The sequence below is a fragment of the Arachis ipaensis genome, chromosome B03 (genome assembly GCF_000816755.2).
Source record: "Arachis ipaensis cultivar K30076 chromosome B03, Araip1.1, whole genome shotgun sequence".
NCBI lineage: Eukaryota > Viridiplantae > Streptophyta > Magnoliopsida > Fabales > Fabaceae > Arachis > Arachis ipaensis.
Window position 1 is genome coordinate 29929802 of NC_029787.2, and position 13017 is coordinate 29942818.

The following is a 13017-nucleotide window of genomic DNA, read 5'->3' on the forward strand; positions in this document are numbered from 1 at the left end:
CCTCCATTTTTATTAAGAAAAATATTTTTAATTAATTTAAAAAGAGATAATATTCAATTTGGTTCGTCAATTAGCACACAAGTTTTAATTTAGTCCCTAAAATTTTAATTGCCTCTATTTTTAGCCTTCAAATTTTACAAATGTGATTCATGTTAATTCTTGAGATAATTTTTGATAAACGGAAAAACGTTATACTAACATGGTCAATCCGGCGTCATTTTGGATTATTTGAGCGATAAAACTAAAACGACATCGTTTTACAAATTTCAGCATGACATTTGGTTGTTTATATCAACACTTCATTTATGTTTTTGTGTCAAAAATGATCTTGTAAATCATGTTTGCAAAGTTTAAACAAATTTTGACCCAAATAATTTATATGATTACAATTTTATTCCTAAAACCATTATGATAATAATTTTAACCAAAACTTATTTCAATTACATTTTTAGCCCTTTTTTTATCCGAAAATGAACATAACACTTTTTTCACTTTATCACATCCAATTCATAAAATTAAAAATATTCTTTCTAACCTCTTTTTAAACTTTTTACACATTATTTTTCAGGCTTTTAATGGCTGAAATTTTCAGAAGTACAATTTTATATTTCTATCCACTTTTTAAAGAAAAATAAACTTCATATTTCACTTACATAATAAGTAAAAAATAAAATTAGATCATAGAATTTTTAAAATTATAAAACAAGTACAAATTTACCAAAAAGTAGCTCATATGAACATCAAATCAAACGCAAACATATTCTAACTAATCTTAACATTTACCTCTAGTTTAATTCAGTCCTTAAACACTTTAAACTTCAAAATTTATTCAAACAAATGGAAAAAGACAATTAATGAATTTTTAGTATTTTTTGGCCAAAATAGTATCACAAAAAGTGATAAACTTCAACCACTTTGAACTTGAATTTCTTTCATTCCTTAGGTGTGCTCCATATGTGCTTCAAGAGGGGTTTTCTAGACGTGAAAGAGAGTGAGAATTTACCTTAAAATCAATTTGAAAAACCGAAAAGAAGGAATAAAGAACAAGGGCTTACCTTACTAAAATTTCGGTTAAAGTACAAGAATTAGCAAGAATGAGCAAAGAATTGTGCTTGAATAGTTTGGATTCTTGAAGAATAGCTTGAATGTGAGTTGGAAGTCTAGAAAAAAAGTGTTGAATCCTCTCTGCCTCTCTAAAATAATTATTTTTCTCTTTTTGCCTAATATTTTTGTCAAATTTTTGCTTAATGATTCTCTTAAATAAAATGCTGAAATTTGGCTTAATTTAATGTGGTAAATGGATGGAAAAAAATCAGAGGAGAATGGGCTGAAAAAAAGAGAAGGGGCGTGATTCCAAGGAAGCATAGTCAGTCTCATAATAATGTAATTATCCACAGTTAACCGCGATTAGTTACTCGAGGTTAAAAATACTGTAAAGAATGGGGTAAATAGCAGAAATAATCTCAGCTATATGAGTGAGAGAGAGGGACGTTTTGCTTGAAAAACAAGCAAGACTATTCAGGGTATCTAGGAGGAATTTGTGGAATGCTAGTCAAAAGTTCGCTTAGGAGTAACTTTTACCGCATGGTAAAATAATTAGTTGAGATTTATTCTTAAAGAAATAAATCAAGAATGAATGTTTGATATTATTATTGGGACACAATTACCAAGATAGAAATTACTTTTGCCACTCGTTCCGAGATTTTTGGGTGCTAACTTTTTTTTTTTGGCGCGCACAAAACTATCACTAAAAGTAATTTCCGGCTAAAAAAATCTCTAATGAGTAATAATGGACCAATGGAGAGTGAGTATTTATTTTTACTAGTTAAATTTGATTTAGAGAAAGTAATTACTCTCATAAAGTCAAGTTTGATCTATTAATTACTATTTTTTTATTTATTTTTATTTTTTTCACCATCGGGCCTGCCTCACTAATCCTTAATGGGCCATGGTCATGAGTTTTACGGAATAAATTACAAAATAGTCAAAAAAATTAGTTTACCAAAAATTGAGATAGAGCTTATACATCAAAGAGTACAACATCGTGGAAGCAGGAATTAGATGACATGCAGCAAGCCGGTGTATGTGCTCAACATCTCTTAATGTTAATTTATGTTATTTATTTTCTAGTTATCTGGTAATAACCCTTGTTCAAAAAATAAAATATTGTAGTTTGTTTGGTGGCCATATGAATGACTTATTTTAGCCGACAAACTTGTCCGACAACTACATATTTGTGACATAATGGCGTCATTGGTATCCTTCTAGTGTGTCAAATGGCATAGTGCAAACTGAGTGATACGGCAATTCAGTTATGCACAATCCACTCCTACTATTTCAAAAATGATTGGAACATTTGACCATTGCGTGACTCTGTACTGAGTTCAAAACCATGACTGGAGCATAGTAAATAGACAATGGATAGGGCAATGGTAGAATTGCCGCCACACTCTATTGCAAAATGTTCAATTAATAGCCAACTTTAAACCCTGTTATGAGTATGATACTTGGTACAAGGATATTTATGATGACAGGCTAAGACTGTAAGACAGAGTTGAATAGCTATCTCAGTAATCACTTCAATAACTATAACAGTTTTACTCACCACCACTACAATATTTTCTAGTCTTTCAACTATACCCATCACCACTTCTACCATAACAACAACCAAAATAACGTTTCCCTTATTATCAATCATATCCGCCACACTCACAACAATAATCAGAGCAACAAATTTTCTCTTATTATCATCCATATCCACCACATTCACAACAACAACCAGAATCACCATACCACAGTCTCATCTATGAACTAGAGTAGCAAACTCAGAATAAGTAAATCTGGCACGCTTGCGTTCGTGAATCTTAATACTCTTTTACGTAAATAGCCCGTTTAACTGATAAAATGTTGTTCGAATGAGCGCTGACACAGGAAGGTTTTGCGCACCCTTTAAGATTGAATTTATGCACTACTAAGTTTGTCGTCATGTGACCCTATCAATATTTTTCGTCAAATACCAATACTCAATGGTGAAGTTCGATGTTGTCACACCACCGGGTTTAAGCCTCACCTTGCTCTTGCAAATTTTTCTAGTTAATGTTGTACTCCTCCATCCTTGAATAGCCTGCCAATCACACCGTACATCATTGTATTAGGTACTATAATACATCATATATAAAAATAAAAATAGCTTAAAATACCTATATTAACAACAAGCTCATGCAAATACAAAAATTTGAATATTTTTAAGTTGTTACCAATGTGCCTAATATAAAATATGTACTATGCTTTTGGAGGTTCTCAAACACTGCTGCTACGATTTATTACTACTGTCCTTATTGACCATGGCGATAAGAGATTATCTCCATGCCATCTCTCCTAATTAACAATATGTCTTTGTAAATTAACGAAGAAAAGTATCACACACCAACAATCTCACCTTCTACAATGACAATAATAATAGGTACAAATACAATATTTTGGTTTGCAATTACAACAAAAAAGATACCTTATTTTTCGTAAAGGTATGTGTCGTAAATTTAATCCAAAAGCTTATCGTGTCAGAACGCTTTAATGTATGGATTGAAATTTTAAAATATTCGATTCAATCTAAATCACAGTAATTTAAATTTAATCAAATTTTGAAAAGTTCAAAATGATATATAATCGTTTAAATAATTCTACTCTCCTCTCTATTAATTTTACAACCAAAATGTAATACATGTCACTCCCTTATTACAATTAAAATCAAATCTTTTTCTCTAAAATTAAAGAATTTTTCCCTCATCTCTACTAATTTTACAACCAAATGTGGCACATGTCATTCTCTCGTTGCAATTGAAATCAAATATTTTTTTTCCAAAATTAAAAAGTTCTCCCCTCTTTCCTCTCCCTTTATCTATCCCTCTCATTCCTTCAACCACTCTATTTCTTTTATATATCATTATCAATGACTAATTACAAATTTGATAATTAAAATATGCAACATGACATTCTTTAATTGTATTAAAATTGAAATTGAAATATAACTATATTATATATTATATTATATTATATATTACTATCTAATTTAATAATAAAATGTGTCACATGGCACTCTTATTAAACTTGAGAGAAAATATTTCCCTCCAAAATTAATAAACTCCTTTCCTAAATTCTCTCATCTATCTCTTTTTCTTTTTTCTATTTCTCTCTACCATTCCCACTCCATATATAATTTATAATTTATATTTTATATTAGTAATTTGAGAAATCAAAATGTGTTACCTAATATTTTTTATTATAATTAAAATAAAATTTTTTCTTTCAAAATTAACAAATCCTCTCTCTCAATCTTTATCTTTATCTTTCTCTCTCTTTTCTCTCATTCTCTATTTTTTCTATCTTTTTGTTCTACAAAAAATAAAATTAACAAAATAATATAATTCAAATAAAAAATATTATTATATACATATTTTTTTAATTTTTTATTTAGTTTTAAATTTTCACTGCTTATCTTTCTAATCTATATTTTTATTTCTCTCCTTTCAGATATTTATTAAATATAATTTGGAGAGAATGCTAATGTTATGATTAAAAGTTAAAATCAAGATTCAATTGTTTAAAAAAAATTAATTTTGAGTTAATTTTATAACTAACAATATAATTTTTTTATACTAATATCTAATTATTTTTAAATAGCAAGCATAAAAGTTAACTAATTTTATTTGTGCAAAAGACTTAACACATAATTAAAAGTAGGTACACCTTAAAAGTATATAAGTTAAATCGTTTCAAATTTTAGATAACGAATATTAAAGTTAATTATTAGTAATAAATTAAACTCTTTCGTATAAAAATAATAATTAAAAATCTTATTATTTGATTTTTTATCTACAAAAACCCTAATTTTTTTAGTCGACTGGAATTTTTGTCCTCTATGATTTTTTTTTTAAAAGTAGTTTGATTTTATAAATCTTTTATGCCATAATTTATAATGTCAAGACAAAATTAACATCATTTTAAAAACTGAATTAATATTATCTTCACCTATTGAAACCTATAAAAACAAAACAACTAACGCAGAAAACTTAATAAGCATGAATCCGGTGAACATTATTTTAACAAGCAGTAGCGATATCTGTTTCAAGTTTGGCGAGAAAATTGGATGAAATTACCTTAAAATTTTCAATGTGATTCAAAGCATTTAGTTGAATCCGAACGCTTGGTCAAAACGTGCAACACTTTATTTATCAATTTAAGATGATGTTCTAACATCTCAAATCTCACAACTCACACACTAATAACTCCTCCATTATTCATTTACATTGCCAGCACATTATTCTCAAGATCAAACAAGAACCATATCTCATTCACCCTATCATCAAATTCAAAAGGCGAATTGTACTGAGCGACGATGTAAACAGAAGCATGTCCAGCTCTGTGGCTATTTTCAATAGCACTAGCCCACTCAGTGCCAGCAATAGCATCCTTCAATGCAGCAGCTTCCGCACCAACAGTTGAATCACTCACAAAGCCACCAAACTGCCTGACAGCCACGTGCACCGCCTCCCATCGCTGGACATGGAGTCCCTTAGCAGGAGGAGGGTTTGCTTGGTTCTGTTTTGGCACAAAGAAGCTCACAACAAATGACGATTCGCAAAAGGGTCCATCACTGGGTGACACTTCAGTGATCACTGGTGCTGTCATCTCAATTTTTTGGTTGTACTCGTTCTTACCCTGAATATAATCAAATAGGCTGCAGAAACAAAAAGCCTGCTCATGTTTATTTCAATCTATATTTAGATATTTTTTCTTACAAAAACAAAGAGCTAAATTTATAAGGATAAATTTGCCCCTACGTACATACAATAAAGGCAAGTTTTATTAGTGTGGTGGTAAGTGTTTGATTCTTTCACATCACACAAAGCAGGTTCAAACAGAAAGGTAACACAAGCTGTTCAATATTTTGAACTTCTTGTAGTACATGTTTCTTATTGCAAAAAAGAGCTAAAATTTATAAGAGAGATTTGCCCGCCAATATCTATTATGTAGCTATAATATATAATTATATAACTAACCATGTCCAAAAAAACTAAGCCACTAAATCAACCACTGGTATTGAAATACAAATACGTAAACAATATATGTATTTCTACACAATTGGTATGTTATTTTTGGTTTGCTTAGTATTTTTAATAATTATATATGCACTTATTGCAGGATTGCTGGTGTCACAAATACAATTTAGTTCCTATAAAAATAAACTTTCGCCATTTAATCGCTTTAAATCTTAAGGGTCATCGCATACTCTGTTTCTAGCTAGCCGAATTGTGCTTACTACGCAACATGGCAACTCCAACGGTTAAAGAATATTGTTTTTTCTTTTATATAATAATTATTTTATTTCCATATATAAAGAACCCAGGAAATATAAAAAAGTATTAGTTTCTTTTTTTTTTACCAAAGATATGAAATTCGAACTCGCAACCTCTCTTATATGAGTATGGGGAGACTGTGCCATTTCAACTATTATTCATTGGCTATAAAAACAAAAAAGTATTAGTTAAGAAGTTGGAAAAAAGAAAAAACCGTATCTTAATTAAATTAGAGAAGAAAGAGAGACCGAAAAAAACCTGAAGAAACCAGTTCTGGTAGCTTCAACAAGAGAAATTTCTGGAATTGGTGGATTCGAAATCCAGACAGTGGAATTATAGCGGCGAATTTCGTATCCATTTCCGACATGAACGACGTCGTAGGCAGGGCACTCTATGCGCTTGCAGGTGGGAGGAGTAAACGTCACTACATTCTGGCGGGTATCTGACAACACAGTTGTGAAGAGTGAAACTGAGAGGAGGCTCAAGAGTAGTGAAACCTTGAATGCGACGCTTGTTCCCATTGCCATTCCCAGTCTTGCTCAACACCCCCAGCGACCACTAGGTTAAGGCTTCAGAGTTAAGATGATAAATATGTTGATTTTCTACGGTCACAAACAAACTTAGTTTAGCATCCACACGTTCGCCTTGCTTGATTGGTTTGATGGAGCTCTCTGGTATCCTTTAGAAGAATAAATGAATAATAGAGGTACCACAAGAAAGCCATTTTCTGTTTTGTTTTTGTTTTTGTTTTGTTTTTTTATTTTTTATTTTTTTGTTTCTTTTGTTATTGTCGTTTGTTTGATTTTTTTCCCCTAATAAACGCTGTCTATGGACTAATAATATTTTGTTTAAAAGTTTTTGTAGAAGTCCTTTTTATTCCTCTTTGGGCTTCTTCCATCATTGCCACATCGGGTAACTTAGATTATGTTACCCAAATATTTTATGGATCAAACCTTTTGTTCTGGTTCTAACTTTCCTTGCAATCACGTTTGTTTTGGTCTCCTACCATAATAAAGGCTAACCTCATAGAGAGGGGATATCGAGAAACAAGATAATCCAAAATGAGCTGATTAATTTAAAGGAAAAGTTTAGAGAATCAACAATTTTATTAAAATTTAGTCAGTATTTTTAGTGATATATGTTGAAATGGATTTGTATTCAATAATTGTATGCAAAATGCACGACATATTTTGTAGTTTATAATTTTTATAATTTTTCTTAACTGCAAAACACAAATTATGTTTTATTTTTTATTATTTTTTTAATTTTTTTCCGAAAAAATACAAATTAAGTTGCTTCTTTTTAATACACATAAAACATAGATTACGTGGCTCAAGAATTTGGATATGGGAAAGTTGGTGGTGATTTGGCTAGAAATGGGAGAACCATGTGTATTATTACTTTGTGGACGTCTGTAATGCAAGGTCAACACGCAGGAGGCGTGTTGCCTGCTACACGTCGGGGGCGTGAAGAAACGTGGCGCAACGTCGTTGGTCGGAGCTGGAATCACGCCGGGGGCGTGTTGACTCAGCACGAGGAGGCGTGCTGACGTGGACCTAGCACGTGGGGGGCGTGCTGACTCAGCACGCAGGGGCGTACTGACACGTGGCGACACTTGATTGGCTGCGGCAGGCAGCACGTGGGGGGGAGGGGGCGTGGTGAATGCTCCCATCTATGTATAGGCAGAGCTGGGCTGCATTTTCATTCTGAGTAAGAGTGTGTGAATGTTCTTTGAGTGTTCTGTGAGTGTTGGTAGTGCAATGGAGGGTACCGCAAACTTGGTGGTGTATCGCAACGGTGAAATAATACGCAATACTCATGAGGGAGTGAGGTTTGTCTGCCAGAATTCGTTTTTATTTGTGGTTCCATGCACCATGACGTTAATGGACCTTCAGAACGGTACGTTAATGAGAGTGAGCAGAATTTTGTACCGGAATCCAGTTGTAGTTTTTGGTGGTCTAATACAGTTTGATACCATGCCAATCACTGACGAAGGGAGTATGCAGAATATATTTCAAATTTACCGGCAGACTCAGATGCGACAGCCACAGATTGAGCTATATGTTGAGTTTGAAAGCGTAGAGGCAGAAGGGATTCAAAATGTTTTAGATATAGAGGATGATAGAGCTGCAGTGTACGAGGGAATGAATAGTGACAGCGAAGAGGACTTCGAAGCCACTTATGAAGCCGGCGATGAAGACGAGGATGGTGATGTGGGAGTTGAGACAGCAACGGAGAATATAGTGGTTCATCCCTCGAGCAGTCAATCGATGAACGTGCCACCATTCATGCGTGAGTTGGATCTCGACGCCATGCATGCACCGGAATTTTTGGAATATGCAAACATAGGTACGTCATGCATGAATAATACGTTTTTGTTAATTGATACTTTTGGAATGATTAATGAACGATGATTTTCTGCTTTCTGTAGGCGTTGCTGGTCCTGAGGACAGAGAGTTCCGGATTGGAATGGAATACAGTTCCAGAAAGTCGGTGGTGGCTGCAATTAGAAGATACACTATCGTTAGAGGAGTTGACTAAGATGTTTGAGTCTGAGCCACAGACCTTCTATGCAAAATGCAAGATGTATGGGCGTGGGTGCGACTGGCTTATCCGAGCCAGCTTGATACGGAAAAAAGATTGTTGGGAGAAACGTAAATACAATGGAAGGCACACGTGCACAATGGGAACGATTTCACAGGATCATTCCAAGTTGGACTCGAATACCTTTGCTGATAGTATAATGCCGTTAGTCGAGACTGACCCGTCAATCAAAGTGAAATCTATAATAGCGGAAGTCCAGTCAAGGTTCAACTATACCATCAGTTACCGAAAGGCTTGGTTGGCAAAGCAAAAGTTCATAGCAAAAGTTTTCGGTGGTTGGGAGGATTCTTACCAAGCCTTGCCATGGTGGCTCTCGGTCATGGTTCAGAAGATACCTGGGTCAGTTGTGCAAATAGAAACACGCCCACTGTACAACGAGAATGAGGAGGCGCAAGGTGTAAAAATACTTCATCGCGTATTTTGGAGCTTCAATCCATGCGTTAGGGCATTTAGGCATTGCAAGCCTCTAGTTCAGGTAGACGGCACACACCTATACAGAAAATACAAAGGAACACTCCTGGTTGCTGTTGCACAAGATGGGAACCAGAACATTGTGCCTATAGATTTTGCGCTGGTGGAAGGGGAGACAACTGATGCGTGGCACTTCTTTCTCAGAAATCTGCGAATGCATATTGTCAGAAAAGACGGTGTGGGTATGATTTTAGATCGGAATGAGTCAATTCGGACAGCAGTAAATCGTTCCGGAGGTGACTGACAACCTCCAAGAGTATGGTGGATGTTTTGTATAAGGCACATCGTCAGCAACTTCCTAAGAGCTTTCAAAGTCCCTCACTTGCAGAAGCTTGTTGTCAACATTGGGTATTCAAGAACGGTGGAGGAGTACAACATCAACTATAAGAGGCTGGAAGAGCGAGACGAGGCATATGCCAGGTGGTGCGATGCTATTGGACTCAGACATTGGGTGTTGGCATTCGACGAGGGGCATCGATGGGGCCATATGACGACCAACCTTGTCGAGTGCATTAACTCAGTGTTGAAGGGTGCTTGTAATCTACCTGTGCTGGCGCTGGTCCGAGCAACATATTATCGGTTAAATGAACTTTTTACACGGAAGAGTGCCGAGGCTCACGAACACAAGCGTGCTGGGTTTACTTACTTCGTATTTGCACAACAGCGGATAGAGGCAAATATGCAATAGGCTGGGAATATAGTAGTGCACTGGTTTGACAAACAAAATGAGGTGTTTGAGGTGCGCGACATGGCTAGCGGGAAGGTGTCAGTTGTTGACCTTGCGCGACGGACGTGTGACTGCGGGCACTTTCAGGTGGAATGACTACCTTGTCGCCATGTTATTGCTTGCTGTGCTAACCAGCGTCTCGATTGGCAGCTGTATGTGCATGACGTATACAAGATGACAGAGATTCATAAGGTATATAGATTTGAGTTCACACCGTTAGGTGATCCCGAGACATGGCCCGCCTATGAGGGACCCACATTGGTCGCTAATCCCGCCTTAAGACGAACGTCGAAAGGTCGCCTCAAATTGACCCGGTACTTGAATGAGATGGATTCACGCGACATGCTTGGTCCTCGGGTATGCCGTCTCTGTGGTGCTCAGGGTCATAGTCGGAGTTGATGTCCTCAGCGTGCTGGACCGAGTGGTGGGGTGAATGATGTTTATTTTTTTCGTGTTTGTAAGCTGATGTCTTTCATAGTAGTCGTGTTTGTATTTTTAAATTTGTTTTTTGTAAGCTGATGATTTTAATACTAGTCGTCTTTGTATTTTTAATATTATCATTTACTGCCTTCGTGAAGTAAACAAACAAAACGTTAACTACGTTTTACATAGGTCAACATACAGAACATACAAATTACATTAGCTTAATTCTTACAATTAAATCTAAAAACCCTAAATCCAATCTCACTTCTTTCCAGCCATCCAATTCAGTCCCTTACCCATCATGCCCTGACCGAACCGCGACGGAGTATACCTATCAGGTGGATTTCGCTCCGTCCGTAGGTCATACGGGTGACCCGAAGCGGCTAAACCACCTCCCTCTGCCGGAGCAACCGACCCACCTGCCTCTGCCGGAGTGAAGGACCCACCTGCCTCTGTCGGAGCGGATGCACCTGGGTTGTAGTCATCAACAACTGTGTATGCCCGCCGATGGAAACCACTATCACATGACGCAGTCGCTGACGAGGGGTCGGAACCATGACCCTGCAAACCATGGCTCGTACCTACTGATACCCCATGTGGAGCAGCCAACGCCGAAGGTGAATGCATGGCGCTAAAATCTGACCAACCACCCAAACTAGCGTTGGCCCAATTTTGTGGCTACTGATCTCCATGACCACCAACAGAGAACTCAAACCAATCATGACCGGATGGAATCGTAAGTATAGGCTGATGAGAGTGGTGGTTAACCTGAGAGTAGTGGCTGCCCTGAGAGTGGTGGCTGTCCTGAGAGTGCTGGCCGTGCTGACTGTGACATCTCTGATGGCTGGACTCACTCTGGTGACTGTGATGGCTACCATGACTGTGCTCCGGTGGCTGTGGTACATAATATGGAAACGGCTCAAACACTGCATGCTGATGTGGCTATGGCTGCTGAGGTACGTACTCCTGTGGGGCAGGTGGCTGTGGTACAGGTGGCTGTGGGTCCTGAGGAACGTACTCCGACAATCTCAGCAGATGCCTATATGAGCGCAGGTACCAATCCCGATACTCCGTTGTCGGACTAAAATCCCAGGTCGGAAGGGGGTGCAGATACCGCAGCCGAGTGTTTCGCCTGTTGCCCCACTCCCCTATCCATGCCCCATGCAAAACTGTCCAGTCATGAAGCTGCACTCCGCGAAGAGCCATGCAATGCAGGTCCAGTGGAATCTCCCTTGCTCTTTGCGGGGGAGGTTGTGTATACCCAAACTGACGCATCACTCGGTCCACAGGGTGCCATTCGATGCACTCAAACGACAACAACGGAGCAACGGTGTCACACACATCAAGATGTCCGTGTAACTCGTTGGGTATGATCAATCCGGCGTACGGCCGCCACTCAAACTGCCAATCATAATTCGTATGTCAGAACCCTAACGTTAATATTTGGAAATAGGATTCACAAGAACCATAAATGTTTACCTCCTGCATGTAGTCTATATGATGCCTAAATGTCACTACAGTATTCGATGACCACGCTGTGGTGCGCGCCGAATGACTCCACCTGAAACATGATTCATTGAAAAGGTTTACATATGTAACCCTGAATCAAACATGCATCCTGAATATAACACAGGACTAAAATAAGAATTATTACCTCTTTGTAACTGGTATCTCAGCGGATGAAAGGGTATTTTTCGGTATGGGCGCAATACATGGCATTCGCTCTCATGCCCAAACAAACAACAAATTAAGAGGTCCATCCATCTCCTTTGTATCAAATCGTGATGTACGGCATAATGCTCTATAAAGTTGTGCAAGACATGCTGACCCCCAACTATAAGTATGGATCCGGTCGAAATCTCGAAGCAACGGTAGATACTTCGCGTGGGCGTATGCGGTCGACTTATCCGCGAATAAGGTCGACCCCAACAAACAGAAGATATGACATCTGACATATCGCCTAACAGAATCCTCATTGTCTAACGGCTCCGCGTCTCTGACACGTCTTACCCAAGCTAGCTTTATATAGGATTTTGAAGAATTACTGACTTTTGGCTCCCGACCGAATATCGCGTAGCTCTGGCTTTGCACGAAGCCACCACTACTATCTGTCCATCCACTCAGCCTCTCCGTCAATGGGTAGGCCAAATATATAAGCGACATCTTCCAATGTCACTGTAACCTCACCCACCAGCAATACGAAGGTGTGAGTCTCTGGCCTCCACCTTTCGACCAGAGCAGCTAATAACGGGTGAAATCCACGTATTACCCCCAATTTTAGAGACATGGTAGAATCCCGTGGCGCGTAGGTAATTTTTCACCATCAGATTCCACGTCTGTGGCAAATCCAGTTTACGCACCAACAAATTCCTGTTAGGCTGCATAAAAAAATGTTAGTTTAAATAGGTTATATATATTACAAAAAAATTTGTTATT

The 13017-nt window shown here is 37.2% G+C and overlaps 2 protein-coding genes across 2 annotated transcripts; one reads left to right on the forward strand and one right to left on the reverse strand.

Annotated features, from left to right (window-relative positions):
• Nucleotides 5190-7026, reverse strand: LOC107630054 (heme-binding protein 2). Its single transcript, XM_016333078.2, has 2 exons — nt 6615-7026; nt 5190-5737 (listed from the first exon to the last, which is right to left on the reverse strand). The coding sequence occupies exons 1-2, from the start codon at nt 6881-6883 to the stop codon at nt 5302-5304; spliced, it is 705 nt and encodes a 234-aa protein (XP_016188564.1). The 5' UTR covers nt 6884-7026; the 3' UTR covers nt 5190-5301.
• Nucleotides 8899-9675, forward strand: LOC107632763. Its single transcript, XM_016336424.1, has one exon. It carries the CDS (start codon nt 8899-8901, stop codon nt 9673-9675), a length of 777 nt encoding a protein of 258 aa, XP_016191910.1.

What these genes read in the sequence shown, in the direction of transcription:
- LOC107630054 (XM_016333078.2), bottom strand. Translation starts at nt 6,883, where the DNA reads ATGGCAATGGGAACAAGCGTCGCATTCAAGGTTTCACTACTCTTGAGC. An exon ending in ACCAGAACTGGTTTCTTCAG is followed by an intron (nt 5,738 to 6,614) that starts GTTTTTTTCGGT and finishes TTGTTTCTGCAG; the next exon opens with CCTATTTGATTATATTCAGG.
- LOC107632763 (XM_016336424.1), top strand. Translation starts at nt 8,899, where the DNA reads ATGTTTGAGTCTGAGCCACAGACCTTCTATGCAAAATGCAAGATGTAT.